Source organism: Lutra lutra, chromosome 6 (assembly GCF_902655055.1).
Source record: "Lutra lutra chromosome 6, mLutLut1.2, whole genome shotgun sequence".
Taxonomy (NCBI): domain Eukaryota; kingdom Metazoa; phylum Chordata; class Mammalia; order Carnivora; family Mustelidae; genus Lutra; species Lutra lutra.
Window position 1 is genome coordinate 97661834 of NC_062283.1, and position 27692 is coordinate 97689525.

General features: G+C 34.1%; 1 protein-coding gene across 7 annotated transcripts in view; it reads left to right on the forward strand.

Moving 5' to 3' along the window:
• STXBP5 (syntaxin binding protein 5) overlaps nucleotides 1–27692 on the forward strand; it is a 185388-nt gene that overhangs the window by 138623 nt on the left and 19073 nt on the right. For all 7 annotated transcript variants that reach the window (XR_007127922.1, XM_047732215.1, XM_047732217.1 and 4 more), the window contains 4 exons: nucleotides 11191–11241; nucleotides 17293–17532; nucleotides 19243–19612; nucleotides 20617–20782. Coding sequence is in view for 6 of the 7 variants with exons in the window: in XM_047732215.1 (XP_047588171.1) it covers nucleotides 11191–11241; nucleotides 17293–17532; nucleotides 19243–19612; nucleotides 20617–20782 (827 nt within the window). In the remaining variant the exon portion in view is untranslated. The remainder of the gene's footprint in view (nucleotides 1–11190; nucleotides 11242–17292; nucleotides 17533–19242; nucleotides 19613–20616; nucleotides 20783–27692) is intronic.

Consider the following 27692-nt stretch of genomic DNA (forward strand, 5'->3'; position numbering starts at 1 on the left):
CTGACTGAAATGTCTTGGCTCCAAAACTTTGTTTCTACAGCTTTACCTTTTCTTTGAAAGTAATTGCTGCCGCTGTTGGAGGGGGGGGGGGGTGCAAAAATGTCATTCCTTAACATTCTAACCCAAGTTTGAAAAATCAGTCTGTTTTTTACTGCCCAGCAGTATAGCTGAGGTAGCGGAGATGATATATATATATACATACACACACACACACACACACACACACACACACACACACACACTTAGCAATTACAGTTTTTCTGACATCATGCCAACCCTTTGTAAGTAATATTTCTTATTTAATCCATTCAGTGTAACTACAGTGAGCTACATACTGTTACTTCCCTATTTTACGGATGAGGAAACAGAGAGGCAGAGTATAAGTAATGTGCCTGTTGGTTATACAGCTAATGAATGACAGAGCAGGATTCCTACCCAAGTAGTCTGACTTCACTGTTTGTCCTTTCAACACTGTACTACTATATTAGTTCTTAAGACAATTTACTAAAGTCTTTAAGGATTCAAAAAAAAATCCATTGTGTGATTTGTAACTAGATATTCTGGTTATGACCCTGTTCTATCTATATAGTAACCTAGAAAAAAAGATGGTTCCTGTTAAGTTCTGCCCTAGCACCAGATCATGGTTGTTGTGTTGGTGACTGTCACCCAAACATAATATACAGTGTGTAAAAGTCTACCTTTCTCAAAGACCAGACTCCAGGAAAGTAACTACAGCAAACAGTAGAGCCCCTAACCTCTCTACCAAAAAGCCTACCCAAAGCCTAGCTTCCTTGTTTCCCGGCTGACAGCTTACTCGGATCAATGATGCCGACAGTGACTTCCTTGTCCATGCATAAGAACAGCAGCCTAAAAAGGCATAACTCTATCTTGTGAGTTTAACAGCAAAAATACGGAAGAATATAATGCAATTGCAGCATCCCTAAAGAAAGGTGCATGTGTGTAATACACATATATTGATTTGTTTTGCCTATTCATACTTGCTTAATTCTTGTTAATAAAATCTTAATGACCAGCATTTCCAAAATCAGTCTTTCTTGTAGTGTTAACCATTTCTGTAAGTCATTTCGAAAATAAGAGTAGTTACCAATTTTTAATCTGCTTATTATTTATATTTTATAAAACTTTGGAAATACAAAATTCTGTAAAGCTTTTTGTTAAGTTTGTAAAAAAATAGTTCTAAAATGCATGTCTTTGTTAAAGTGTTAATCAAATTGTTCATGATAACTTATGAATAAAATATGGTCCAGATGCTAGCATTATTTGGTAGATCTTGAAACTACAGGATCTACTTTTTCTAAAGATTGTTAATTCTATTTCATTGATTCTATTTCATTGTGCAAGTAGATTTCTAGCTGGATTCTATGGTCTATAAGCCCATGGTCCCATATTATTACTAATTTTCATATAGAAGAAATGATTACATGATACCGTGAGGGGGAAATAATAGCTAGAGATTAAAATATAAACATTCAAAAATACAGTGACTTCATGAGCACTGGGGCAAAACAAATACAAATCTTGGCTCCGTTTAATGAGTACCTCCCAAGTTCCAGTCACTATAGCTAGTCTTCAGGTGGTATTTATAAACCTAGGAAAGATTATACCTCCATGGTCCTTTTAATCTCTCAGATTCTGGGCTAGCAGTTACTTGGATAATGACTAATTTTATTTTTTAGCAAAAACTGAAGGAACTTTTGAAGTCAGTTTAAATGAAGGTAATGATCATCAGTACTGTTTTCATTAGTTCTCTTTTACCTAAGTCCTGGTGATTCCCTTTTTAAATTAGAGTTCTAACACAACTTAAATAGGTTCTTAGTCATTATATTCTAAATCATTACCTCATTAAATCCTACAATTTGAAATCTGCTCAGGCCTCCTTATTCTTCAAGAAAAGAGACTGAGTCTCAAAGAAGTTAAGTTGTACATCCAAAGTAGTGTCTCACAGTAATGAACTAGTCAGGATCAGAGTCCAGGTCTCTTGACTCTTATTTTACTATATTATAGCATGCCTCCACTCTCATGCTGTAAAGTCTCTTTTTCTTGTGCTGTCTTCCCAATTGTTTTATATTTACAAGTTGAAAAAGAAATTCTCAGAGGTCCATTTGGAGTTTGCCATGTGAATAAAAAGGTATGTCTCAAATGAATTAAGTAGAATTTTAAGTAATAAAATTATTCTAATCCATTATAAAACTCAAATTAGTACTGATAATTTCTACTTTATATTCTCCAATATTCAATCTCAAATGTGTGGCTGTTACTTTAATAGAAGTTCATCTTTATATTTAATCCACAATATGGCTATTGAAGAATAGAAGCCCATCTTGAAGGAGAAGATGAGTCAAGTGTGCAGTAATACCATTTTCACAGGTAAAATTACTCTTAATTTATGAAGAACTAAATTTCACAGTCAAGTACTTTAAAACCATTTTACAAGTCTGAGGTTTTCTAATCATTCTTTTTCTTTTTTCAGGATGACTAACATCTGAAGAGTATGTCATAGTGTGTATTGGATTTTAATTTTATTTCAGAATGTATTTTCTGTCAAATTTCATAATAAAATCTCAGCAAAGTCTGTTTGTTTTTTATATCACAGTACTTCCTGTGTGTGCATTTCATTCTCCATAGAACCATCTTTTTCTTACATTGGAAGAATGTAAATAGTCTTTCGGGAAATAACTTATTATTTGATTCCTAGCATAAATTAGTCCAAATTAAAGTTAAATTACTGAAATAATTTCTTTGTCAAGTATTGTCTGAATAGAACTATTAATGAGGTGATCCCGTTCATGAAGATGGTGCTGAAGGTGAAGAAGGAAGCCACTGACTTTCCCAAAGCTGAAGCCAAAGCAAAGGCTTTGAAGGCCAAAAAAGTGGTGTTGGAAAGTGTTCACAGTCAAAAAAAAAAAAAAAAAAATCTACACATCACCTGCATTCCAGTGGCACAAGACACTGCATCTCCAAAGGCAGCCCAAATACCCTTGAAAGAGCACCCCCAGGAGAAACAAGCTTGACCACTATGCCACCAACTTCCTCCTGACTACTGAGTCAGCCATGAAGAAAATAGATGACAACAACACACTTGTGTTCATTGTGGATGCCAGAACCAACAAACACCAGATCAAACAGGGTGTGAAGAAGCTCTGTGACATTGATGTGGCCAAGGTCAACACCCTGATTAGGCCCAATGGAGAGAAGAAGGCATATGTTCAACTGGCTCCTGACTGATGGTTTGAATGTTGCCAACAAAGTTAGGATCACCTGAGTCCAACTGGCTAAATCTAAATATAAATTTTACACGCACACACACACACACACACACACACAGCATGGAAATTTATATTCTACCATTACTTGCTGTATTAGTTTGCAAGTAGCAGATGCCACAGACAGAGTGACTGAAACAACAGAAATTTATTTCCTCTAGAATAGCTCTAAAGGCTAGAAGTCCACGATCAAGATGTTAAAAGGTTTGGTTTTTTCTTGGCTTGCAGATACCCACCTTTTCATTGAGTCTCATATAATCTTCCTTCTATGCAGGTGGAACTGTGTGTGTTTTTAAATTTCCTCTTCCGGTCAGCTGAGATGAGGGTCTATCCCTAATGGCCTTCTTTCAGCTTAATCGCCTCTTCAAAGCCCTGTCTCTAAATATCTCACATTCTGAAGAATTAAAAGTTAATGCTTCAATATACAAATTTTGGAGGAACAATTCAGCATATAACACTTGGGGTTTTATTCTGTAGAAAATGCTGCAGAGTTTATTATGATATCCTAGACATTAAATTTTGTGAATTTATGGAAAGCAAATAGAAATGGGAAAATACAGAACACTAACACTATAGAAGTTCAATAATTAGAAAAACTTGTTATAGCTGAACCTTTAAAAGACACTTTAAAGATTACACTTCATTTCAGGCAATAGATATGTGTTCCATATTTTAAAAGTGGTCATTTGATGAATAGGGCTGTGTTTAATTTGCCCTTTTTTCCCTTTGTTTCACTTGTGAGAAAATTCAGTTTCTTTCTATAGAAGTAAAATTCCAGTGACAGTTTGTGCTTATTCATTTACTCATTCATCACCATGCTCATTGACGATACATTAAGTATTACACACATACATAGATGCAATATTTTACAAGGTAAATTTTATCTCCAAACTCATGGAATTTATATTCTAACATGGGAGATGGACATGGATAAACATTGATATTATTAGTTTTAATGACTAATAAAATAATGTGTGATAATTGACAAGAATTTTTACTACTTCATCTCACTTTGTCCTTGGATTCCTTGCCATATCCTTTAAGCTGATTTTTAGTCTTGTTACTATTCTGATTTTTAAAATTTAATATACATGCATTTCAACATTTTGCTTGAAAAGAGTGGCATTGGATCTCTGAAGATGGTGAAAAACTGATATTGTCACCTTCTTTTAATTACTGAACCTCTTTGTTTAAACAAAGATTTGTTTTTTTTGGCATCTACTGCTATAATAAGAAGTCCTTTTACCTGTTATTGTTGGCATACTATTTTCTATAAAAGTCACATTCCAAAAAGCAAAAGTTATTCTTCTGTTTTCCTTTCTTTTAAGAAGCCTTCCTTGGAAAAATAAGATATGGAACACAGTAGATAGAATAAGTAAAGGTAAATTATAGAACAGCTGCTTAATTTCAAAGAAGCAATATGAATCTACATACTTTAGAAACTTTACAAAGATCTGTAGAGTTGCAAAGAACTAAAAAAGTATCATCCCTGACAAAACTGTCATCTGTGGTACAGAGATCCAAGCACGGCTCTCGAGATTTGTTTCTCTCCTTGCTGTTGAAACTACCATTGCAGGCATGATTGTTGTGATCATGTATCACTTCATTATTCCTACCAAACAAATGAAGCTCTTTCAGTCATCTTGACACCTTCATTCCAGTTTGTGAGAAGAGAATAAAGACTCAGGTTTACAAACCTGCTCAGACATTTTCTCTGATACCAGTTTTTTTCAAACTGAAGAAACTTAATTGTCATTCCCCTTATTTCTGCTGTGGACAAAGGCCTAGGAAAAGTGAACTAGTTTATAATCTCTAGTGACAAAAGATTTCAAATCAAGGGAGACATTGAGGACAAGGACCAAGAGTTGAATACACAGTCAAAGAAGAGAAAAACAGACAACTTATCTTCCAAGAACTCATTCAAATTGTATGTCTTCAATTTGAAAGTCTCAATGGGAGTTGAGTAACTTCAAAGCATGAGCGAAGGTTCTTTATACATGCCGTGAAATCAGCTGACAAGGTAACTGGGTTGGCAGGTGCTTCTGAGACTCCTAAGAAGTAAAAATTTGATCATCAAAAATTGGTGGATGAAGTCTATGATTGCTTCATTCACAGAATTACACTAGGGTACAGAGCATGTGCTAGGAAGACTAGAGGTTTTCCAGAGGTGGATCTGCCTCTTTCAGACCTACCATCGAGAAGGTTGACTAAACAGACCTGAAAATAAGTATATTCCCTAGAAGTCACAAAGTTAAAAGATAAAAATACATGGCCTAAATTTCAACTTTAGACCTTAGGTTTGGGACTTAGCCTTCCACAGAAAACAGCTGTAAAACTAGTCAAAATATATAGGGTCTTCTTTCTAGGTATTGAGCAGCAGGCATCTAAGGCTGCCATCCTTGAGAGAAGGGAAAAATACGAAGTGAACCACATGTCCTCCCCAGTTTCTGCCATGGAACACTTTCCTGTTGCAGTGTGGGGTGGGTAGAACTCAGGAGGAGCTGCGGTTGCATCAAGCTAAGGAAGCAGAGAGTAGAGTTCTGGGCTACTGAAGTGACTAGAATTTTTGATATAGTGTACTTGAGAGGAAGGAACTGCGCACAGAGGGGACTTCATAGGAGTCTGGGGTTGGGGGAGGGTGGTGGTTAGCTCAGGTTTAGCTCCATTCTAAAGCTATACCTGAACTGGGCAAGACTCTTTGAGGCTTAGCAGCAATCACCTGCTATGAGTCTCAGAACTGGCAAGGATACCAGCAGTCATTCAGTGCCAGGAATTGTTGCCATTAGACCTTACTCAACACCTTGGTCATTCTTGATATCCTAGAAAGGCCACTCTGCAAGAGTAGGGATCACTACTTAGCCTTAAAGCCATATTCTAGAACTAAATTTTAACTGAAATAGACCTATACTAACAAAGAATAAAAACAAACCAAGAATCCTCCAGTAATTTATTAATTTAATGGCAAGGTGCAGAGCAAAACTCAACACCTACTAACACCTACACAGACTCCCTTCAACACATTATCCACTGTCCAGTATCCAATCAAAATTCCTAGGCATGTGAAATATTCAAAATCAAAGGTAGAAAAATGTAACCCATAATTGAGAATAAAAAAATTAGCAGAAACTAACTTAAAGATGGCCTAGATGCTGTAATTAGCTAAGGATTTTTAAAACAACTGCTATAATGTGTTTTAATACTGAAAAGAAAAAAATGGTCATAATGAGTGAACAGACAATTAGAGAATAGCAGCAGCAGAGAAAATAGCAACTTTATAATGAATAGAATGAAAATCCTAGTATTATAGAACAATAAAATTCATTTATTCTATAATGAATAAAATGAAAATTCTCTATTACTGGATAGAGACTACAGAAGAAAGGGCTGTGGAACTTGATAGCAGATAAATACAAGTACAGTGTGGAATGCTGAGGATGTAAATCCTTCCCCACCTCCTTCTGTTCTTCCCCTCGACATAAGTATCCATAAAAAATAGACAAGTTACATTCAAAAGTAGGCAATAACCAGTCTGGCTTTACATTTCTCAGCTACAAACAATGCTATAAGAAAATGGAACAAATTGAGTTTTAAGGGAATATAGTTGTGAGTTGGGACTTACTACCAATTTCTCTCATCCATGTTTGTCTTTGTTTATGTTTTCAGCTAAACAGAAGTTTGTGAAATATGTTCATAGGCCTTTCTTTTAAACTTAAAAGAAAAGCTACTTCTTGAAGACATACTTTAGACGACCTTGGGGTTTGAGGAAAGTTGTACTAGAAATGATTGTTCCCTATGGAACTCCCTCCTAAGGAAATAATCAAAATATATGAAAATATTTTTATACATTTTTATTGCCTTATTTATTGGGAAAAAACCTTATTGTTTAATAAGTGTTCATAAAAATAATATGAAGCCATTGAAATATACTAACAACTGAGGGAAGAAAATGCTTTTAGTAGTAGAAAAAAAGCATGATACAGATTTATATGTTAAATAAAAATGGATATTAAAAAGTAGCAGGAAATATGTAGACATTTTACCTCTTGACTATGGGCATTTGTAGTGGCCATATTTTCTGTTTCTATGTTTTCCAAATTTTCTATAAAGAACACAATTCAAAAAAGCTTAAGGATAAATTGTATATATTAGGGGACAGAAGATGTTAATCTATTAATGCCTGTGAAACTATTGTTGGAGACTGTTTTCAAATAAAAATTCTAATTTTAGAAAGAATGTAAGCTTTGAAATATTTTGGGAAGAAGATAAAGAATATTGTCCCAGTGAAGGATGCCTTACACAGGAGTTTATACCATGTCATTTCATGCATATGAAGTTCTAGAATAGGCAAAACTGATAGATGGTAAAAAAACAAAAAACAAACAAAACCCAGAACATGGCTATTTCTAGGGATGAGGACAGGAATTGCGTGGGAAGAATATGCATGGCCTTTCTTGGATATTGATGAGTTTCTATATCACGTTCCGTAGTTACATAGGTATGTACATTGTCAAAACTCAATATGTATTTAAGATTTCATTTGTATGTAAATTTTACATCAAGAGAAAAATACTGTCAACAAACAAGTGGAGAACGTGTAGTTTTCTGAAAATGTACAAAGTCTGAGTTATCCTTTGCTGGCTTTATCTTCATGTCCCATGGTCTTAGATGGGTATTCCAGGGTAAGAAAGTTATAAGTTCAGTGTACTCTAACTGGCACCTTGTGTATGCATCTGTTAGTACCTGGTACGTTGCAGTGGAGTTATTTCATTCCTCTAATGGGCTATGAACTCTTGAGGGCAGGAAGTCTGTCTTCTGGCACATGGCTGGCATGTGCCCAATAAATATTTAATAGGTTAATAAGTATCCCTCTGCCCTTGTCCCCACCACTGTGCATAACAAAAATGTTTCTCTATTCATTAAAATTATTCTGTATCTTTTTTTATAATGTTAATTGGTAAGTGGGATTAACAAAATAAGAAAAGTTAATCTTTTAACATTAGTCATTTCAAGTTCTGTATTCAAGAAGATTGCTCAAAATTATATCCAAGTGTTATAGCAGTGTGGCTTAAATATTTTGAACACTGTGATCAGGTTTGTGGTCAGGTCGTGGGTCTCCAATTGCACAGTGTTCAGGAAAAAAGTTAGACCCCATAATTAAATCATTTTGTGACATTTATAGTAAAGTCAGAAAATCTGCCTAGTCTTTTCTGTGTGTGATTTTAACCACAATAAAATGTCAAAGTTAGACCAACTGAAGAATTATTTGAAATTTGGTTATATTCAGGTTTTTTTTTTAAACATGATAAAGAAATTATGTAGTGCTAGACCAAGAAAAAAAATTTGTACAAAAATCATATTTTTGTGGGAAAGATTAACTTAAATTTTTAAAAATATTTGAAAATTTATATAAAAGAATTTCTAGTAGAAAATCCTGAAAGAGATTGAAAGCATACACTTAAGAATTCAAAGGAAATTTAATGCTAGTGAAATTTTTTGGCAAAAATATGTGTATGGTTATTGAGTGAAAGATTCAACAGATACGTTTCTAACAGACAGAATTTTTACTTAATTTATTCTTGTTAATGAGGAATGAACTTGATGTAACTTCTAAATTATTCAAGTTATTCTCTTCTTTGTTATGTTTAGCTGTATATTGAATTTAGTTTTTGAGACAAACAAGGTTGAACTTAGAGTGGTGCATACTATTCTATACCTAGTGTCCTAAGGTTTTCTTTTTCTTTTTCTTTTTTTTCATTTTCCTGTTTTAGTTCCTTGGAATATTATCATAGAATTAGAATAAAGGAATGTGAGGTTGTTCACAAGTATATTAATAGATCATTTGTATAGCATTATACAGTTTGTTTAGAAATCCTATTTCATTTATTATTAGTAACTAACATTTATCAAATCCACGTTGTGTGTCAGGTATTATGCTCAGTGCTTTGGCTTACATCATCTTGTATAATCTTCACAACTATGAAATTGGCATTATCTATCCTCATTTAACAAATGAGGAAATATCAGGTTTAGAGAGGCACAGTGATTGGCCAAAGGTCATATACATCTGGTAGTTAGGTGAAGTGGATTCCATTTAAGGTTTGATCTGATGCCAAATCCAGTCCTACCCACTATACTTTACCCTTCCACATTTTACAAACCTAGATATTGAAACTTGTCAGGGAATGTTTCTTATAGACTAACTGCATATGTATACTGGGTTTGCTCAATTAGTTTTGGTTCCTATGCTGAAGTTTCATATAGTTTAGGGACCTAGCTGACCAAAGTGTGATTCATAGACCAGCAGAATTGGCATCTTCTGGAAGCTTGTGGAAGTGTAAGATCTCGGGCCCTCATCCACTATAGAATCAGAATCTGATTTATCAGGATCACGAGGTGACTGGTGTGTACTTTCAAGTTTTTGATAAGCATTGGTTTGAAAGAATAATTGGATCAAAGCTGAGTAGTGGAGTCTAGAGAAGCATCCACATTATCTGACTTATGTCTTTAGATTCTACCAGACTGATTTTTCTACTTCAGATAACATATGATAATTGTATAGATATTATTTGTCAGTCTGTGTATATTGTACCTATGGTATTTGGTGAAAACATCTTTGAATTCTTTTAAAAGTGTTAATGTTGCATTTTGGAAGATGGTTTTGCGGGTGTATCTTCTAATTTTAGGGAATTTTATATTAAATATGATGGCAACCATTAAATCAACTAACCACAGATTTCATTGGCTAGGTTTTTGTTTGTTTGTTTGGTAGTATATTTTATCTTTTAACTGATACTGATTATGTCTGGGTGAAAATGGGTTAGGACTGATTGTATATTTTAATCACTTGATTTTTAAAGAATGATGATTAGATTGATGAAGCTTAGAAATGAAAACTTGAATCCCCCACCCCTTCCCGGTTTGCCTCATGTCTATTTCCTAATACTGGATTTGTCATTTTTTTAGATGTGGAAGTTATATACTATGACTGGATTTCTCTTTGTTTACATGGCGCCCTTATGGACTAGCAGGGTCTGTGCTTTAAATATCTCTTAACAGCCCAGAATTTAACCCATAAATGCATTCATGTATTAACAACAAGTGCTTGTTCAAAATTGTGCATAGGAAGCACTATTCTGTTACGCATGCATTGCCACTAACATAATAGATATAGTTAAACAACTCCTAACTCTAAATCCTAGATTAAGGCAATAACTGACTTTGAGAATGGAAAGTGAATTCCAGTAAGTTTATACAGAGGCTTTTTTAATTCTGGTGCAAAATAGAAATTGACATATAGTTTACATTTTTGTAAATACCATAATTTCAGATTAGCATCACTTTGTTTCATTTGTTTTTCACTGATATGTAAATAAAGGTGTTAACTTGTATCAAGAATAGGTGAATCCAGATAGTTGTATGATGTAATCAAATACCTAAATTTAATCTTAGTTAGTTGTTTTATATTCTAGAGATTAACTTAAAAATAATGAACCCAGTAGCTATGAAGATGAAGAACTGGAAAGATTTTATTATATCAACTATCCAAACTCCGTCTTCTGCCTCTATTGTCCTTACCTGCAACACCTTCCGTGAAATGACTCTGCTTCTCTTAGAAAAGCCTAACCCTTTCCTATGAGCCTAAGAAATAATTAACAGTTAGAATTAAAAAGCTTTCTTGAAGTAACAGCTTCAAGCACACAAAGATATCACATCAAGTAAGTACAAACTTATGAAAAGTTGAAAACAAGATTTACTTTCCACTTATAATATTATTCATCATATATTAATTATCTTAGCATCTAGATTTAGTAACAAAAGTATTTACTTCTATCTGGAAGGGCAGTTGGTATTAATAAATATGAACCAAATATTCTTCAGAACTCTAAAAATGTGTTTTGTTTTTCAGCAAAGATGTCAAGGAAGTTAAGCTTGCCTACTGACCTAAAACCTGACTTAGGTAAGTAAAATAAATAAATAAATAAAATCCATAGTAGTTAAACTCCATTCAAAGGGAAGACAAGGAAATCAGAAGATTTAAAATTACCATAGATGAGATTTTTAACAGAAATCAAGTTTAAAATGACTAAGATATTTAAGGATTAGTAGCCTCTATAATCCATCTATAAATTATAAAAGATTATAAATTCAAGCAATCCAAAATAATACATTTTCTCAGCTCTCATACTTTATATCTAAACAAGATTTAGTATAAGACTAAAATTTGTGCAATTTCAGATTAATTTCTTAAAAGTTGTTATATCCCATTTAACTATGTGAAAACTTATTTGAACTTTATAATTTATAAACTTTAAAAGTTTTAACTTTTTCACAATAAATTAGTTTTCTGTATTACAATGAATTTCTCATGTCAAGAATCATTTTTACTCTTTGGTGATAATAAATTGGGTAGTAATTCTTTTTCTATAGCACTTTCTAGGCAACTAATCCACTAGGAAAGCAGAGTGACCATATTCCTACATTCCTTTTGCTTTATATTGAGCTCAAAAACAGCTTCCTGATATCACAGAAGAGGGACAAGACATTTCAGTAAAGATAAAAATAAACTTGCAGTGTTTTTTTTAAATTCACTTTTTTTTAAATTTTAGAAATTTTAATGGTCTTTAATGAAATAAAATTAGACTGAAGATGGTTTCTCCTATCTTTTTCTTTGAAATAACTAGATTTCCTCCCATTTGCTCATCTTCTCACTGTTTATTCTCTAGATTCCTTAACTCCCTTTTTTTGCATAATGCAAACTTAGGTATTGTCCATTTCACCATACTATTTTAGCATTTCCAAATCATAATCCTATCTCAGTTATACTGATAGAAGATATACAATTATCAGTGATTGGGCATAATAACTTCCACTGTCAGCAGTACAAGGTTCCATTCCTGAACATAGGAGAAACAATTTCGTAGAATCCTGTAGTAGGACTGGTCTTACGGGAACAAGGATTAATCTAGAATATAAGATAACGTGTTTTGAGAAGGGAATAGCTCCCTTTACTATATAAATAAAAGATATAATTTGACACCAAGTGTATTTGAGGGGCAGAGTTTTCATCACTCTCAGAGGCCCGTGATTTTAATAACACTAAATACTGCTAGTTAAAATGGTTTTGTGCCTTCTAGTATCTTAAAAATCTGAGAAACACATGGAAAAGTACTTTTAAATTTAAAAAATGCCATAATTATTTTTAAAAAGAGTATCATACGTTTATAAGTAATTTAATCTGGGTATATTCCATGCTTGTATAGATCATCTTTATTCAGTTCATGTTTAACCTTACATGCCCATGTATTTCAGTGCCCTAAGCCAATTACAACTGATTGGACAACTGGAACAGTCTCCATGTTTCCTAAGTAATTTCCCTTCAAGTCCTTGTACTGCTGAACTATTTTTTTGGTAGAGATTCTTAGCTGCTAATTGTTTTTACATTGGCTGGGGAGTCAATAGGGAAAAACAATTTTATTGATAGGCTCAAACTACTAGGTGTTCCTAAACAGCAGCTGAGGCTGTTGGACTATCCTGCAGCTCTGGAAGCTTCTGTGACTAGAATTCACTTTGGCTTATGAGGAAATCGTGCAGTGCTACACTTTGACTATAGCTTCACCATCCCAGATTCCATGGCCCAGCCTCAGGAACCGTGGGTAATATTGTTAGGGTTCTGATGTTACATTTCAGGTGGCAACAGAGGGGGAAAAAGTCAGATTTTTGTACCTTAATGTGAGTTAATTTTTTGTCCTGAAGTTTACCCTGACCAAATTCAACTATTGGCATAATGTTTTGACTGGGGGAATAAAATGTTGTTGCATAAGGCTCCATGTGGGAAGAAAGGGTAATTTAGAGGTAGAATGCTCTAGGCATCCAGAGAGTAACATGAAAGCAATGATTTGTGGCATGCACTAATAGAAAGCATTAATGGATAGAAGCATTAATGATAAATTTTATCCAAGCTTAGAGCTTCCAGAAACATCACATGTTCAAATATATTTTTTAATTTAAAGACTGAACTTTAACTCTCAATAATAACCAAAACCCTCTTATATTTTGGTGGTTTGACTAATCCCATGTCCATCTGGAGTTGGTTGAGAAAGCTTTAGACTTGGACATGACACAAGTCCTGCCTTTTCCACTAATTAGCTTTGTCATCCTGGATGAGTCATTGAACCTAAGTATCTATTTTATTATTCATTAAATTGTGATAATAATGCTTTTCACTTACTATGTGTATTCAATAGAATGATAAATTTAAAGTGTTATGAGAGGGTGTATCACATGGTATGGCTTGCTTAGTGGTAGCCATTTTCATTTCTGCTCTTATTACTAGAATGAAATAGAAATTTCTAGTCCATTTGTTTAGGTTGCCTAATTTCTAAAATTTAAGCCACAAAGATCCACAACGTCTGACTTATCAATAGTACAATTCATGAACTGCTAAAAATTCTAACTTACTTTCCAACAGTTCTAGGCTGATAGAATTTGGTAAGTTTTGGATTGATTCTTGATTCAGTTCACTTTCACATATTGATCTATACTTAGGAGTTCCTTTGGTAAGCCAATTTTTACAGAGAAGTCATAATAAAATGCAGTTGTAGTTTATGAATTTTATATAGTTAAATTAGTCCATTAAATTAAAACACTATTTATTTGGCCTATGAATTAAAGTACAGATTAAATTTGAAGTACAGATTGTTGTGAATCACCTATTGTAATTCTAATAGATAAGAGTAAGAATTTTACACAGATTAATTTATAATGAAATTTATATTATCAAATTTTCTTATATGATCAAGTTTATATTACCAAATTTTCTTTTTTAAAATTTTTAAAGATTTATTTATTTGAGAGCGAGAGCAAGGGGGAGGGGCTGAGGAAGAGGGAGAGAGAGTCTTAAGCAGCAGACTCTGTGCTGAGCACGGACCCAGATGTGGGGCTCAATCTCCTGACCCTTGAGATCACCTGAGCCAAAACCAAGAGTTGGATGCTTACCCAACTATGCCACCTAGGCGCCCCTCAAATTTTCTTAACAAATTTTCACTGATTTCTATCTTCGTCACTGGGTCACAACTGAATATATATGTCTAATCATGTGTATGTATGTGTATGATTTATTAAAGTAATGAATATTTTTATCATTGGAAAGTATATTTAAAATTTCTATTATTTGGGCTGCCTTGCTGGCTCAGTCAGTAGAGCACAAGACTCTTGGTCTTGAGATTGTAAGTTTGGACCCCATGCTAAATGTAGAGATTACTTAAAATCTTAAAAAAGTAAGAAAATTTCTATTATTTTGCTAAAATAACTGAATACTTTAGAGTTAACATTTGGAATCAGTTTATATATTTAATATTACACACTCATCCAGTAATGAGCCATTGCTTATGGAAAGTTGTTTCATTTATAGGAAATAGTTCTTTTTTGCCATGTCAAAATCTTTAAGAGGAATTACAGGCAAAAGAGAGACATCTTTAGGCACTATAGTTAGAAATTACCCATGTTATTGCCATAACTAGTAGCTTTATTATTTTCAGAGGCTAGCTATAATCAAAATTCTGTTGTATATAGTTATCATTTGGGGAAATATTTGTCAATCTATTAATTCAATTTTTTAAAGATTTATTTATTTAAGGAAGAGAGAGAGCATGCATGTGCAATCAGGAGGGGCAGGAGGAGAGGGAGACAAGCAGACTCCCCTCTGAACATGGAGCCAGACGTAGGGCTCTATCCCAGGAACTCAGATCATGACCTGAGCCAAAATGAATTCTGATCCTTACCTGACTGAGCCACCTAGGTGGCCCTGAATTTAAATTTGATTACAAAAGCTTTTAGGGGGTATAGTTAGGATTCAGTTATACCTTTTTTATTTAATAAAGTACAATTAGAAGACTTTTTTTTTTATGACATGAAGCCATTTCTTTCATGATAACTTTGAAAGCATGTGATTTGAGGACCTATTTGTTAGATAAGAACAGTAAAAACTCCTGGAAATTTTAATATGTCCCAAAGATGTGGCAGCAAGACATCGGTTCAGATACTTTCAACTATAGATCTGTCTTCAGCAAATAATTATTAGATACTTTTATAAGCTAGGCACTATGCTCAAACGGACACAGCTCTTGTATTCAAGAAACTTAGAGTCACTTTTTTTTTTTTTAAGATTCTTTTTTTTTTTTTAAAGATTTTGTTTATTTGACTGAGATCACAAGTAGGCAGAGAGGCAAGCAGAGAGAAAGGAAGGGAAGCAGGCTCCCCACTCAGCAGAGAGCCCGATGTGGGGCTCGATCCCAGGACCCTGGGATCATGACCTGAGCTGAAGGCAGAGGCTTTAACGCACTGAGCCACCCAGGCGCCCCAACTTAGAGTCACTTTAGAGTGAGGCCTATGATAAGTCTGGAAGAACTACAGAACAAATGTACTATTAGTGCAATGGGAGAGAAAAAACTATCGAGATTCAAAAAAGAGAAAAGCCATATATGCTTTTAACAATCAAGATAAAACTTCATGACAATGATGGTACCTGAGATGGCCAACAGGCACAATCTTGGTAGAGAAAAAGGTGAGGCACAGGAACCAATCAGAAAGAAAATCACAAGCAGAAGTCTAAAGTAGGTGAGTGCAAGGTTTGTCTGGAGAACAATGAGTGACTCAGTTTGTTCCCACAAGTTCCTGAAAAGCAGGGTACCATTGAAGATAAGGCCAGAAAAGAGAGCTAAAATAGTTTGTGGAGAGTCTTCAAAATCTGAGTAAGATATTAAACATGATCAAATAAAGAGGAACCACTGAAGACTTTTTTAAGTAGAGGTAATAGAATTATGACTGTAACTTATAAAATTCAATTGAATTGTGTTAGAACAGTGACAGAATGAAGGTGGGAAGACCACTTGTGAATTATCAGCAGTCTCAATGAATGGCAATCAAGGCCTGAATGAAGGGTAATGGAAGTTGATTGATCATGAAAAGAAGGAAACAACACTGGAGTAAAATAATATAGGACTTGGCATCCCATCAGATGTATAGATAAAGTGGAAGGAAAGAGCCAAAACTGAAACTCATTTTAACTGTTGTTCCCTAGAACTGGGTTGTTATGAATATAGAGAGTGCCATTAGAAGAATTTAGAACTTTGGGGAAATAATGTATTTTGATTTTACATAGGAGAAAATTCCCATAAATTTGGAAATGCAGTTGCAAGTGAAAAGAGGCCAAGGCTCAAGGCAAACTTGCATTTGGCCCCAGTGAAGAAGGCAGCTGAAGACAAGAGAGGGATTATTACTATAATTTTGAAGTATCCCTGTCATTACAGAAAGAGGTGAAAGATACACACTGGTATGAAATTAAGTATGAGCCAGATACGAGTCATACGTTTTGATGTAAAATGCCTTGAATGAATGTCGATTACAGTTAAAATGGCTTTCAAGGAAAACGAAGGCTAAATTTTTATGGATTAAAGACTTTCATATGGACAGAATTGAAAAAAAAAATCTTCATTCAACAAATTGAAGGTAGTATCAGAGTACTTCTAAGTGGAATTTTTAAACATAAATCACTGAAAATGCAACAAAAACTTAAGATGTACTATATACTGGCTAAATGAACATAATAAAAAAAGAAAAGAAAAGAAAATGCCCATAGTTTTCTAGTTCTACCCAACTGTGGAATTGGCATTTTTGACAAAAGGAAGAAACAGCATCATTAGAAAAGAAGGTGGTGAGGTCTAAGATGAGAAAAGCAACCAGGATTCGAACAAATAGCCACACCAAAAACCGTATAGATCACACAGCCAAAAATTCACTGGAATTGCACCCAGCTCTCTTCTGAGAAGTCTGAATTTATCTGTTGGCATTTTGTATCTAAACAAAGGAAAAATTATTACCGTAAAAGTAAATTGTTTTTAATTAAAAACTAAAATATGCTATAGGTTTTGTCTTTTTGCAAATTAACCATTTGGTCAGATTTTTATGATATTTTATAATAGGCAATCTCACCCATTTTAATTCATTTCAGATATAAAAGATAATTCCTTCAGCCGATCACGGAGTTCCAGTGTAACCAGCATTGATAAAGAATCTCGAGAAGCAATTTCTGCTCTTCATTTCTGTGAAACTTTTACTCGAAAGGCAGATTCATCTCCCTCCCCATGTTTATGGGTTGGTACTACATTGGGAACAGTGCTAGTTATTGCACTGAACCTTCCCCCAGGAGGAGAACAAAGACTTCTTCAGCCAGTCATTGTCTCTCCAAGTGGTATGTATGCTTTCATGCCCTGCTTGCACTGAAGGTCTGACTTGCTGTATTTGGTAGAAGCCTTTGCTTTTCATTTTTGAAATGATCTATGAATTTCTATTTTGAAATGATCTATGAAACATTTAGTTTATATTTTAGATTACATTTAGATGTTTACATTTAGATGTAGTCTTGTGTTTTTAATGAAAGAATACATGAATAAGATTCCAGTGTATCATTTATTTATACAGCCATCCAGGTTTTGCATTTTTTTTTAACTCTACCATCATGTCTAAAATGATTTTCATTAGAAAATGAAAAAAAATAAAAAAGCAACTGCTCTTCTAATTCATTCAAAGATACCTTAAAATGCTATGTTCTATAAGCAAAAGGGTAATACCATGTTTAGGAGAAAAAGCAAAAAGTATTTTTTAAACAGCATCGAGTTGGCTGTTTTTAATATCTAAATGTGAAGTCTTAAATTATGTTGTTTTTCTCCTTTGAAGTATTAGGAAAAGGTGACTTAATAGCAGATCTTAAGAAAAAAATAATGACTTGTATATTGAAAATGAGATACAATTTCATCAGATGTATGTGGAGTCTGATCTGGAAATAACTGAGAAATCTGGTTTTCATTACTAATTTATGCTGATTTAGATAGAAAAAAACATGATTGTGCTCATTAGTGTATCCCTTGTTTATACAGTGGACTTTAACATTACTTGGAATTTAAAATTAAAATGTAATTATGATTTTAATGGTAATTTGTGAACTATCTTTACATCAGAGACACAGTTTGATTTATTCATCCAGCTCAATAAATATTTGAGAATGTTCTGTATGACTAGTTGTTAGAAAAGGTTACATAATGATAATATTCTTATTCCTTATAGTAAGAATGTGTATAGAAAAAAAAAAAAGCCAGGAAAGATAAGCCACATAAAGAATGTTCTGATAGCCATATTTAAAAAGTTAAAAAAAGTGAAATTAGGGGCGCCTGGGTGGCTCAGTGGGTTAAGCCGCTGCCTTCGGCTCAGGTCATGATCTCAGAGTCCTGGGATCGAGCCCCGCATCGGGCTCTCTGCTCAGCGGGGAGCCTGCTTCCTCCTCTCTCTCTGCCTGCCTCTCTGCCTGCTTGTGATCTCTCTGTCAAATAAATAAAAATAAAATCTTTAAAAAAAAAAAAAAAATGAAATTAATTTTAATGATGCTTTACTTAGCCTAGCATATCTAAAATCCTATTGTTTCAGCATATAACCAGTGTTTTTAAATTATTAAGATATTTTACTTTTATTTTTTTTTTATAATGAGTCTTTAGATCTGGCATGTATTTTACTCTCACAGCATGCCACAATTTGGACAAGGCCATATTTTCAAGGGTTTTGTAGCCATATGAGACTAGTGGCTGCCGTATTGGACCGTGCAGCTCTAGACATCATCAACTTGCTCTCACGCTTGTTGGTAGTACACTTGGCAGATATGAGAGAAGACATAGTTCCAGGCATCCCAATATTTATTGGTTTGGGACATGTAGTTCTGATTTCTTTTTCCAGATACATGCTCAGATACATGCTCAAAGAAAGGTTGAATCCCTTTAGTAAGCCGGTGTACAGTTTCAATTTAATATGCATTCTATGTGTTGTTGAATGTCTTTTATGTGTCAGAGTTGGAATATACATATTTGCTGTGGGGGTTAAAATACTTGTTATCTACTAAACTTACATATTTTAGGTACTATATTGAGGTTAAAAGGGGCGATCCTGAGAATGGCATTCCTGGATACCACAGGCTGCTTAGTGCCACCTGCGTATGAATCCTGGAGAGAACACAATGTTCCTGAAGAAAAAGATGAAAAGGAGAAATTAAAGAAACGACGACCTGTCTCCGTATCCCCCTCCTCTTCTCAGGAAATTAGTGAAAACCAGTATGCCGTGATATGTTCTGAAAAGCAAGCAAAAGTCATCTCACTGCCAACTCAGAACTGTGCTTACAAGCAAAACATTACAGAGACCTCATTTGTGCTTCGTGGAGATATCGTAGCATTGAGTAACAGTATTTGCCTTGCCTGCTTCTGCGCCAACGGACATATTATGACTTTTAGGTAAGAGTTACACATTTTTTAAAAACATAAAGATGGCATTTACGCCCTTAAAACAGAACAGTATGGAATTACATTCCACTAAAATGAAATGCTTTTGTTTACAGTCTTATACACTGAGAATTTATTTTCATTCAGTTAATAGTGAACAAGTTTATGAAGAATACAAATTAGTTTTATCTGCTCTCAAGTATACTAAATCATAAGATTTATAAAGTCCTGTCATTTTTGCCTTCTGTAATACTTTGTTCAAGACTAAAACCTACCTTGTTTTTTTTTTGTTTTGTTTTGTTTTATTTCCAGTTAGTTAGCATACAGTGTTTTATTCGTTTCAGGTGTGCATGAGAGTAATTCAGCACTTCTACACATCACCCAGTGCTCATCATTACTGGTGTGCTACTTAATCCCCATCACCTAGTTCACTCATTCCTCCATCACCCTCCCCTCTAGTAACCACCAGTTTGTTCTCTATACCTAAGAGTTTGTTTCTTGATTTGTCTCTCTCTCTCTCATTTTTTTTCCCTTTGCTTGTTTGTTTTGTTTCTTAAATTCTACTTATGAGTGAAGTCATATGGTATTTGTCTTTCTCTGACTTATTTTACTAAGTGTTATACACTCTAGCTCCATCCATGTCATTGCAAATAGCAAGACTGCATTCTTTTTAATGACTGAATAATATTCCATTGGCTATATATACACACATATATATACATGTGTATATATACACACAATATATATGGAAGAAGATGTAGATCTTCTTTGTTCATTTATCAGTCAGTGGATACTTGGGCTGCTTCCATATCTTGGCTATTATAAATAATGCTGCTATAAACAAAGGAGTGCATGTATCCTTTGAATTAGGATTCTTCTATTCTTTGGGTGAATACCCAGTAGTGTGATTATTGGATCATAAAGTTGTTTTATTTTTAAGTTTTTGAGGACCTTCCATACTGTTTTCCAAAACCTACCTTGTTTCTTATTAATGACTTTTTAATATTTTTCTCAAGTTTGCCAAGTTTAAGGCCTCTACTGGATGTATATTACTTGCCCCTCACCAACATGCGGATAGCCAGAACATTCTGCTTCGCCAACAATGGACAAGCATTATATCTTGTTTCACCTACAGAAATCCAGAGACTCACTTACAGTCAAGAGACCTGTGAAAATCTTCAGGTAAATAACAAAAATATTACTATAATTTCTTCAAAGGTGAAATATTCTCTAAGATCCCTTACTTTTGTTTCTCTCTTACACTCTCAGTACTATATAAATGAGCCTGTATGGGAAAATCCAAAGCCTAACTTCAGAGCATATGCTTTGAGACTTGTGATAAAAGTAACTTCATCAGACTTTTGTTATAAGAGGGACTTACCTCACTGACCCATATTTTTTCAACCCAGTGATGGTATAGAAATATGAAATATTACATATATTTTATACCTGCTCTCCACGTATAATAAATACAGTTATACACACAAAGAAACCTTTTTAAGGAAGTGTGTTAAAGTGGAAATAATTATATCTGCATATTGTTTCATCCCCTCTCATATACTCTGTATTCACATGGGTGTATATATATGTAAGAAAAAATAAGATTTCATAGTTTTACTCTGAATATTTTTGTTGATCTGTTTGCAAGAGACTACATTCTTTAAATATAAAACTATTTCTTTTTTTAATATTCAAGTGCCTTATGTGCTTGCATATACTGTTGACCCTTGAGCAAGATGTGTTTGAACTGCACAAGTAGACTATACACAGATTTTTTTCCAACAAATACAATACTGTAACTATTTTTTCTTCCTCATGGTTTTCTTAACATTTTCTTTCCTCCAGCTTACCTTAATGTAACAATACAGTATATAATAAGTATAACATATAAAATATGTGCTAATCCACTCTTTATGTTATCAGTAAGGGTTCTGGTCAGCAGTATACTGTTAATAAATTTCTGGAGGCTTCAAAAGTTACATAAGAATTTTTGACTGTGCAGAGCGATTGGGCCCCTAACCACCACACTGTTCAAGGAACAACTGTATATTAAAAACTGTCAGTTTCGTTTCACCTTTTAAAATAAAAGTGCTTTTATATTGAGCTAAAATATTAAAATATTAAACATTATATATATTAGTTGATACTTAGAGGAAACCATTATCTACGTGAACTTTATTTTAAGGGAACATGATAATGAGACTTTTTACAATTCGCCCTATTTTACTTGTCTGTAATGAATTTGTGGCTCATTTTTAGAACATGAGCTTTAGAGTCAAGACTGAATTTAAGTCCCATCCTTGCTAATAATTACACAATGATGTGACCTTAGACAAGTTACTTACTGTCTCTGAGCTTCATCATCTTTAAAAATAGGATTAAAAATAATATCCATGCTATAGGATATGGTATGAATTAAAGAAGACAAAGCATGTGAAGTGCTTAGCATAGTGCTTGGTACAGGGTGTGTGTTTACTGTCAGATGTTAGTATTATTTCAGTAAGCTAGACTGTCCTGGAAATGTACTCCTAATGATATTATTATAAACCTTGAGAGTGAAACAAAATTGTAGATCTGATATGTTAGATATAAAGTTACATTTACATTTGGGTGGAGATGTTTTTTCAAGGATTCCTAGGCTTCTGAATTAAACCTTCACTTTTTATGGGGAAGGTAAAATTTTTCTTTAGTGTTTCCTTTCACTAGTAAAATGTTACTGTATTAAGAAATAATATGGGCAATTTAATTTATTCTTAATTTCATCTGAAATGTGGTCTTAATTCAATTACTCAAAATTTTAAACTTCATCACTTTTTTTGAGATCAAGTCTATTCTTTGGTCAGTGTTTTATTTTAGTAAAAATCAATAGCAGCAGTAAATTTTACCTATTTATTTTTAAATGAAATGGTCCTTTAGTAACTCAATTTCTTTTAATAACTATCTGCTCTGTACCCTCATGATATAAAGATAAATGAAAAGTGAACTTTAAGCAGTCTGTGATAGAATGTTTTTTTGAACATTATTGACATTTTATTTACCTCTGTATTTTCAATGCCTAAAAGTAATGCTTTGATAAAAATATGTTGTAAGTACCATTGACTTTATAAATACTATTCCTTGGTTTCCAGAGTGCCCTAATTGTGCATTCATTTAACTTTAACCAAAAAATAAAGAAGATGCCTACAAACATTAATGGAGTTTCCAGCCCAGCTGGATTAACCCTCCTGCCTGAAGCAACCCCAAAAAAGCAGACATGAACATGAAATGACAGTTTTCAAGATCCTGAAGATTTGCAGTGAAGGAAAGTAATCCCTGAGAGACAGGAAACAAAGGAAGTGCTCTAGCTTTAGCGCCTTTATAGAGTTTCCAGAGCATGCATAGAGGGAATGTATTGAGGCAGAGTCTGACCAACTTCCTGTGTTTAGGAGACAGAGCCAAGAGTCTGGGAAGACCAAGTAAGTTAGAGTTCTTAGAAGAGAGTACCAGAGAGAAAAGAGGTATAGAGAGGGAGAATGTCTGCAGAGGGTCTGCCAAAAGTTTTCAGTAGAGTACTGTTGAGCACATGCATGTAGATACTCTTTGACCTGGGAAAAAGCCATCTGATAGGAATAGAAAGTTAGAGGGATTTGTGCCTGGTGCCAGGGCCAGGCACAGTTCCTGCTCCCAACAGCCAAGCTAAAAAACGTATAATTGATGAGTATGATAATTTCCTGAAGCTGCTATAGCAAATCACCACAAACTTGGTGACCAAAAACAACAATAAATTTATTCTCTCACACTTCAGAAAGTCAGAAATCTGAAGTTTCACTGAGCCAACAGCAAGGTGTTGGCAGAATCATGCTCCCTACAGGGGCTCTAGAGAAGATCTTGCCCCTTTTAGGTGCCAGCATTCCTGGACTTGGGGTTGCATTATTCCAATCTCACCCTCGTGGTTACCTTGCTTCCTCCTCTTGTGCCTGTGTCAGATCTCCCTCTTATAAAAAGACTTGTAATTGGATTTAGGATCCGTCTAGATAATCAGGATAATTTCCCCATGGCAGAATACTTAATCACATTCGCAAGACACCATCTCCCCTTTTTGTTTTTCAAGATGTAACATTTATAGGTTTCGGGGATTAGAACCTGATTTTTTTTTTTTTAAGACTTTATTTGAGAGAGAGTGCAAGAGAGAGAGAGCATGAGTTGGGTCGGGGAGGGGGGACAGAAGGGCAAAGGGAAAGGGAGAAGCTGAGCACAAAGAGCCTGATGTGGAGCTCAATCCCAGGCCCCTGGGATCATGACCTGAGCCAAAGGCAGACTCTTAACTGACTGAACCACCTGGGTGCCCCTAGAACCTGATATTTAAATGGCCATTATTCAACCTAATTCAGTGACTAATTGGGTAGAGTATACAGGAGAGTCTGGGCTCATTAGTTGGGGAATAATTAGCCCTAAAAGGAGTGCTGCTTCCGACCTGCCTAACAAATTACGAAAGTGAGACCCAAAAGGATCAAAATGTTTCCTGTTGTCCCAGAATGAAGCTTAAGACAACTTAGCAAGATGAGAAATATCCAGTACTCAACTAGGTAAAAAATCAAAAGATCTGGCATCCAGTCAGATTGTCAGGAAAATATGATCCATAGTGAGAAGAATAATTAATCTTTTTAAGAAACCAAACCAGAACTGACAGAAATATTACAATTAGTACAGAAGAACATCAAAACAGTTATTATAAATGTCTTCCATACATTCAAAAAGTTAAGTGGAGACATGGAAGATACAAAAAACCAAAATCAAACTTCTAGAGATGAAAACCTCCCGTGCTTGAAATGAAAAATATACTGGATGGGATTAACAACAGATTAGACATTGCAGATGAAAAGATTAGGTATTTTAAAAGCATAGAAAAAAAAAAAAAAAAACCCTGAGTGTTTAAACGTGACACATTCATAGCGTTAAACCACTTGTATTAGAAGAGAAGTACTTATCAAATCAGTGACCTCAGCTTCTACCATAAAAAATTGAAAAAGAAAAATGAGTGAAACCCAAAGTAAGCAGGAGAAAGACAATAATAAATATCCAAGCAGAAACAGTGAACAGAAATAGAAAACAAGGAAACAATAGAAAAACATCAATAAAACTAAAAGTTTGATCTCTGAAACAAATAAAATTGATCTCAAGCCAGTCTGATTATGAAGAGAGAAGTTACGGATTATCAGAATCAAGAATGAGAGAAGTAGCATTACTACAGATTCAACAAATATTGAAATGGACAATAAGGAAATATTATGAAAAACTTCATGCCAATAAACTCAAAAACTTAGATGAAAATGGAAAAATTCCTAGAGAGACACAAATTACCAAAATTCACTAAAGAAGAAAAGATAAACTGAAGAGTACTGTATCTGAGAAGAAAATTCCAAGCCCAGATGTCTTCACTGGTGAATTCTATCAACGTTTTAAGGAAGAAATACCAGTTCTACACAAAACTCAAAATTTGAAGTGGGGAACTCCTTCCCAGCTCATTCTAGAAGTTACAATTAACATGATATAAAAAATAGACAAAGACTTTACAAAAATTATACACAGATCAGTATACATCACTAAAACAGATGTAAAAATTAGGAAGAAAGTTTTAGCAAATTGAATCTAACAGTATATGAGAAGGATAATTCTGGTCATGATTAATTATCATGGCATTTACCCCAGGAATGTGTAAGTCAATCACTGTAATTCACCATATTAGTTAACTAATAGAAAGCAGTTGACAAAATCCAAAACCTTTTCCGAATTTTGAGAAAAAAAAAAAAATCTCAGCAAAGAAGAAATAAAAGGGAGCTTAAAAAACATCTAGGGAAAATCTATACCTAATACTTAGTGATTAGTTACTGAATAATTTTTCCTTAAAATCAGGAGCTAGAAAGTGATGTTTACTCTCAACACTTCTGTTCAGTGTTGTATTTTGTTCAGTGTTGTATTTAAGGTTCTACCCAGTGCATTCAGGCAAGAAAAGAAAAATCATCTCAACTGGAAAGGAAAAAGTAAACCAGTTGTTATTCACAGATGACATGATCATCCATCTAGGAAATCTATTCAGAAAGCTACTAGAAATAATAACAGTTTGACAATAATGTGAGATATGAGATCAATATGCAGAAAAAAAAATTCTGTGCGAGCAGTGGGCATTTGGAAATTGAGACTTAAAAAACACCACCTAGCAGCCCCTGGGTGGCTCAGTGAGTTAAGTGTCTGGCTTCCACCCAGGTCATGATCTTAGGGTCCTGGGATTTGAGTCCCACATAGGGGAAGATGGGTATCGCTGCTCAACAGTGAGTCTTTTGCCCCTTCTCCCTACCCCCGCTTGTGCCGCTCACTCTCTCAAATAAATAAAATCTTTTAAGTAAATAAAAACATCATTTATAATAGCAACAAAAATATGATCTACTTTGAATAAATGACAGAAATGTGAAAGACTTCTACATTGGAAATCACAAAAACACTGAAAGAAATTTTTAATAACCTGAATAAATTGAAATATGTACCTTGTTCATGGGTCAGAAAATTCAATATTAAGATACCAGTTCTCCCAAAATTGATCTACAGATTTGAGGCAACCTCACAAAATCTCAGTGGAAATTTTTTGAGGGAAATTTATTCTAAAATTCATGAGGAAATGCATGGGACCTAGAATAGGTAGGACAACTCTGAAAAAGAATAAAGTTATACCACCTGATTTTAAGAATTACTATAATGCTATAGTGACCAAAAGAACATGGTATTGACATCAAATTAGATAACTAGATCAATAGAACAGAGTATAGAGTTCAGAAATACTCCCACATATATATGGACAACTGACTTTTGACAAAGACAATGCAATTGAGAAACGATTGCCTTCCCAACAAATTATGCTGGAAAAATTGGATATTAAATACAAAAAATGAGCTTTGATCCATACTTCACAGTATATATAGCAATTGACTCAACATGTATCATAGACCTACATGTAAATCCTAAAACTATAAAACTTCTGGAGGGAACCTAAGAGAAGATCTTTGTTAACTTGGGTTTGGTAAAGATTTCTTAGCTACAACACCAAACTCACCATCCATAAAAGAACAAATTGACAACTTCAACAAAATTTAAAACTTACCCTCTTCAAAGACATTTAAGAAATAAAAATATAAGCCACAGTCTAGAAGAAAACCTTGGCAAAACATGTATCTATCTATAAAGGACTTATATCCAGAATATGTAAAAAGCTCTTAAAAGTCAAACAAGATAACCCAATAAAAGCATGGGCAAATATTTGAACAGCTCCTTCACCATGAAAAGATTTTGTTCAGCATTATTAGGCCTTACAGAACTGTAAGTTAAAACCATAATGAGATACCATAAATACTTAACTAGAAAGGCTAAAATTAAAAAGAACACTAGGGCAACTTGGTGGTTCAGTCAGTTAAGCATCCAACTCTTTGTCTCAGCTCAGGTCTCGATCTCAGGGTCGTGAGTTCAAGCCCGGTGTTCGGTTCCATGCTCAGAGGGGTCTACTTCTCCCTCGCCCTCTGCTCCTCCTGCTTGCACTTGTTCTCACATTCTCTCTCAAATAAATTTTAAAAAGGAAGAAGAAGAAGAATACCATGTCAAGTTCTCACAAGGATATAAAGGGTCTAGAACCCCAACACACTACTGGGACTATAAACAAACAAACAAACAAACAAAAAACAGTACAACCACTTTGGAAAACAGGTTAGCAGTTTCTTTAAAAGTTAAACATTCATAAACCGAAGACCTACCCATTCTATTCCTAGTTTTTTAACTCAAGAGAGAAGGAAATTGATATTCATAATTGTTTCATTTGTATTAGCCAAAAACCTGGAAACTACCTACATGTCCATTAACAGATGAGTGAATGATCAAATAACAATATATCTATACAGTAGAATAAAACTCATCAATAGAAAGGAATGAAAAGTTGATAACTTTCAATATCATGGATGAATCTCAGTAATTATACTGGGTGAAATAAGCCAAGCCAAAAAAAGTTTACAAAATTGTATGATTCCACTTAAATAAAATTGAAGAAAATATAAATTAACCAAGGTTGAGCGAA